This window comes from Lipophrys pholis (assembly GCF_963383615.2).
Source record: "Lipophrys pholis genome assembly, chromosome: 15".
Lineage (NCBI taxonomy): Eukaryota > Metazoa > Chordata > Actinopteri > Blenniiformes > Blenniidae > Lipophrys > Lipophrys pholis.
The window spans coordinates 18,410,317-18,415,489 of record NC_137642.1 but is presented as its reverse complement, the minus strand read 5'-3'; the positions used below and the strand labels follow the sequence as shown (position 1 = coordinate 18,415,489).

The window sequence follows — 5,173 nt, the reverse complement described above, 5'->3', positions numbered from 1 at the left end:
ATTTCCAAAACTCCGTGCACTTTCTCAAAAAGGAAAACGCGAACAGCGCCCGCCATGTTGCTCCGCCGCGTGACATAGTCCACAATATGTGGACGAAATAACATAAATGTTACTCCTTTTTTCAACGTCTGTTTAGGTTTTTTGAACGTCTGTCAAAATATCTCTCTTTCAACGTCTTTGACGTGCAGAAATATAACTCAATTTAAAACGCCGAACACGATAGCGGAGTGATACCAAAACCGAGGAACTACTTCCCTCCTTATAAAGAGATACAACGTTTCCTTATTTGGTGCTGTCTCTCCTTATTTGGTGAGTCACAACGTCGCCTCCCGATTGGCTGGGGATTATCTGAGCCGCGCTGCCATTGGTCGGTATAACATGTTCATTAGAATAAATACCAAAATGGTTGCGCTACCGTCAACGTCACAGGGTACAAGCGCAGCCGCCGAAATAACAAAACATCCAACTTTTTACTCCCCATAGTTTGTTGCCATTATGTTCCACCATTACCCACGTTCTCCCGAATGATACAAATTCTCATTTATGTCTCCTTTAAGCAAACACTCTTGTATCAGAGTTTGAACATCCAGCTCACGGGCCAAACCTGGCTCGCCAGAAGCTCCAATCTGAGTCCAAATAGGACCTTCCAAAGAGGGAAACTATAGCGACAACATTACCTTAAGAAGAGGAAGAAAGAGAGATTCAACACAACAATGTGAGCCGATCCGATACAACCAGTTAAAGCATCAAATATCATTTCTTTCAACAGAAGTGCAACAAAACACAATGTAGGAGCTGCAAATGGATGATAGGATTATTTTCCTTCATCTTGTTCAAGTTTTTTGAAAGATAATTAAATGCAGATGATTTCATATTACCTATTTGCACTTAAACAAAGGGAAGCATTCAGAGTTGTTATAACATTACTTTGCACTCATTTGACTGGTCAAAATCAAAATGTGAGCCATGTACAATAATTGTAGGCCTGGACAGATTTAGCAAAAGCTCATTCCATAAAAACAACAACAAATGAATAGAATCTGTCACAAAATTTTTTTTTTAAAAAAAGAGCACAGGTGTCACCAGGTGCTTCTGTTGTGTTAAGGTGTCCCGGCAGGCCAAGATGGTGAGCTTCACCACCAAGAAGTTAGATTGAATTCAGTCTCAAAAATGTTTAGTGAAAAAGGGCATGTCAACAGTAAATTATTCCAAAGATTCTTTGGTAACCAGTGTTTAAAATGGCATACCCCACCCACACGGTGCGACTGGCAGGTTCAGACAAATGCCATTTGAAAGTACTCTAATGTCTCACTAGCAAAGGGGCGTTCCAATAAACATTCTAAAAGCCAGCGACTTGGAATAGTGTCAATAGTATCAACGTGAGCTTAAATATGTGTCACACAACCCTGAAATATACCAAGGTAATTTCCCAAGGTAATAAAAGAGGAACGCAATAATGGTCATTGTTTTTTTGTTTTGTTTGTTTTTACAGAAATCCAATTCCATACAGGAAGGAGCAAAAACAGTGAAAAGTGACACAAAAAAGAAAAGGTCTGGTTTTGTAAAATAAGCGAATGTTATGCAAATCTTCTTTTGCTGTGAACCAAGCATGTTGTCACTGTCCACATGAACTGAGAGTACTCGCAGAAGATAAATGTCGCCCCCTATTGGTGAAAGTTTAGATGACATGATTTGAAAATGCAGCGAAAGAATGTTTAAGGGACTTTAGTATGTTTTCTAAAAAAAAAAACCCTAACCCAAAAACAACGGGATTTAAAAATGTTATTTTTGAATTTATAAAACTAAAAATTGCATGCCTCAAGTTTGATTTGAACAAGATACCACCAAAGCATTCGTTTGTTTAAAAATATTAGGTAAGAGATGTGTTCACTGGTTAAGAAATGTTGGAATTAATTCAGATCAACAGATAATGTTACATGCGAATTGCTGGCAATACATGTCTGAGCCTTTTAATTTCAGTTAAGGGTAAAGTATGCAGATTTATTCCATCTCGTTTAAAACAAGTAGCTCAGTTTTCAAATAGGTTGATGATAATAGGCCAAACTGCAACTGTTTGTCGATTTCTGATTCTCTTTAATCCACAATTTGAAAGACATAAGCGCCAAGAAAGAAATCTGACAGCATCTAAAATATAAAGTCCAGGCTTCTGTGTGCTAGTTAAATGAACATTTAATCGCATTTATTATTTCAATCCTAAAATAAAAATGAGTGGAAATGTAGCTTCAAGCAGAAGCTGTCACACAAATCTGTCATATGAATCCCAAAGCCTGGTTACCATGGCGAGGTTTTTCATGAATGACTGAGCTCACAAATGGCCATCATGGTTTAAGACACTTTGGAAAGAAGAGACAATAAATGACCTAGAATGTGTGTTTTTGCCTTCAGGCACAGTGAGAAAAACCTGGATTTCTGTTTCCTGTGTGAAGCTTTCATGAAGTAGGCTCTATGAACTTAAATCAAATAGATGGATAGTTTTTTTTTAGCTACAGTTACTTACTGGGGAGCCTGTACATTAAAGCTTATCTGAAGGAAAAGCAACAGCAGTCTACGGCATTGGGTAAAAACACTGTGAACCTTTATTGACAGCAGCATGTATACTTGTGTATATATCTGTGATTACTTTGAACATTTGCTGAAGCAGATTAAAAAATAAAAGAGGTTTAGGTGTGAGTTCCTAGCATTCATACAAACAAAACGTTACAGTAAAAACAACGTATAAAAAAACAGGTTCGTAAACAAAGGCCATTTGCATTTGATTAGATAATGTAAAAAAAAAAAGAAGAAGAAGAAGAGGGAAAACAGTTAAGAGAATCCTTCATTGAAACAGGCACTTAAATGAGTACTGGTGACCAGCAGTCACTCTTTTGACCTCCTTTGTTAGGTTTGTGTATGTCAGCTGCTGATCAGACTAAATGCACACCCAGATGGACCAGGACAATGAATATGTAACATAACTACCTCGCAGAAGTACCTTTCTATTACAAACACAGATTAAAAAAAATAATAATTCAAAACAGAAAAAGACAGGACCTTCATCTTAAATAAACAGGCACCTGCACGTCCTTCTACACAACATGATAGACATTTAAAAAAAAAAGAAAAAAAAAAGGGATATTCTTTTAAGTGAAGTTAGTGCATGGCTTCTACATTATGTACACTGTCTGCCGTGATGGTCCACTTTGCAGCATTGCACAGAAGAGCTGGACCGAGAGAGAAAGTGTGATTGGACCTCTGGAGATAATGAGCTGCATCCCTGCGGCTGGAACAAGTTAATGTGGTAAAAAACGAGTGTTGTTACCCGCGAGTAGTGACAAAAAAAGCACCTCAAAGTTAATACGAGAACAGAACACACTTGTAAAAAAAAAAAAAAAAAAAAAAAAAAAGGAAAACGTATAAAGTCCACACTGGCACAGTATCGTCTATTCCAAATGTTCCTTGGCTGTAAAATGCGATTGATTTTGTTGTTGCTGCTGTTCCTGAAGAGTTCAATGACATGGATGATGCCCCCCCCCCCCACACAAGGAAACTTGTGTCGTAACAGGCGACAAACCTTCATGCAATCCCTGATCCGTTTCTTCTTTTAACACACACTTTAGCTTGAGAACAGGTTACACACAAAAACACGGGGGGGGGGTCCCCCTAAAGGAGTATTGTTGGTGGGTCGAGAGGTGAAGTAGATCAGATGATACATTCTCACTCAAGAAGCCTCAACGCCCCACTAAAGTCACATTTTCCCTCCAGGATGTGGACCTAGACTGCAGGGATGTCGCTCCAGGACGCGGGTTGAAGGTTTGAGGTGAGTGTGCGCGGAGGGGGAGAGGCACTGAAGCTGCGAGGCTCCGTGATACAAAGTGTCTCCGGGACCGAGCGGGCAGCGTCACAGTGGCACCGCAGCCGCTGAGGGGGAGGGTCGTCCATGCTGCGGTTAAGGCAAGCTCCAGGCACTGCTCACACAAGCATGAGTGCATTTCCACCGATACGAGTCTCGTCCACACTCTCGCTCTCTCTCTCGCTTTTTTTTTGAAATGCATATAAAAAGTGTTTCTCCTCAACCCTCTTCCCTGAAATGTGTGAGACTAATAATCCAGCATTCCTGTCTTTATTTTAAGGAGGGGTGAGGTTGGGGGAAAAGCCCCCCCCCCCCCCTCTGCTGTGCGCTTGAGATGTTGGAGCGTCTTATCTCAGACTTTGCTGTCAGAGGGCAGCTCTCCGAGGGCGTGAACGATATCGGTGAAGGAGGGGCGCTCTTTGAGGCTCAGCGCCCAGCAGCGGCACATGAGCTTGTACATTTTGGAAGGGCATCCGTCTGGAACGGGCAGCTTCAGCTTCCCTGTTTGCAGACCTGCAGGACAGAGGAACCAGAGACATTAAAAAAAAACAACGTAATCGCCAAGGAGAAAACCTTCCGTCTCCTTCACACGTGGATTTTTGCGCTCTGACACAAAAACTTGACCATAAAAATTGTCTTCTGCAGGATCCCACTCACCTTCCAGCACCTCGTCGTCGCTGAGTTTGGAGTATGGCATTTCGCCGTGACTGAACACCTCCCACATCAACACTCCAAAGGCCCACACGTCAGATTTGGTGGAGAAGTCGTCCTCGAACACAGACTCGGTTGGGAGCCAACGCAGCGGGATCCAAGCCTGCCTGTAGTGGTAGTACTCACTGCAGACACCAGAGAAACAGATGGAAATATTTACATATATAGTCCTGTGATATTGGCAGACATGAGGGGAGCGCCTTTATCCACGGACCTGTTGTAGACGTCCTTGCTGAGGCTTAACGACGACACTTTGACGCGCCTCTGGCTGTTGATGAGGCAGTTTCGGGCGGCGAGGTCTTTGTGGACGAAGCGATGATTGGACAGATGCTCCATCCCTTGAGCCACCTGGACACAGATGGAAACCTGCGGGGAAGGAAAAGAAAAAGGAGAAAACGGGCTGTCAAAGCAGAGTGACACTTAAAGACTTGAACAAGTTCGTATTCATTGGCTGGATGAATAAAGAAATCCATCAGCAAGAATCTACTTGTCCAGGAGATAAAAACTAAATCATTACACCCACTACGTTTCAGAAAAAAAGCAAGTATTATATTGTTTAAAAATGCTTTGAAGCAACATAATTGAGCAAACTAGTTCAACAACAACCTCATT

At 41.6% G+C, this 5,173-nt stretch overlaps 1 protein-coding gene across 1 annotated transcript in view; it reads right to left on the bottom strand.

The window, feature by feature from the left end:
* Positions 1 to 2,579: 2,579 nt before the first annotated feature.
* The window catches only part of ptk7b (protein tyrosine kinase 7b), an 81,185-nt gene continuing 78,591 nt past the window's right edge, over positions 2,580 to 5,173 (bottom strand). The window contains exons 18-20 of the mRNA XM_080482111.1: positions 4,776 to 4,927; positions 4,508 to 4,686; positions 2,580 to 4,363 (exon numbers count right to left, since the gene is read on the bottom strand). Coding sequence (XP_080338237.1) covers positions 4,203 to 4,363; positions 4,508 to 4,686; positions 4,776 to 4,927 — 492 coding nt within the window. The 3' untranslated portion in view covers positions 2,580 to 4,202. The remainder of the gene's footprint in view (positions 4,364 to 4,507; positions 4,687 to 4,775; positions 4,928 to 5,173) is intronic.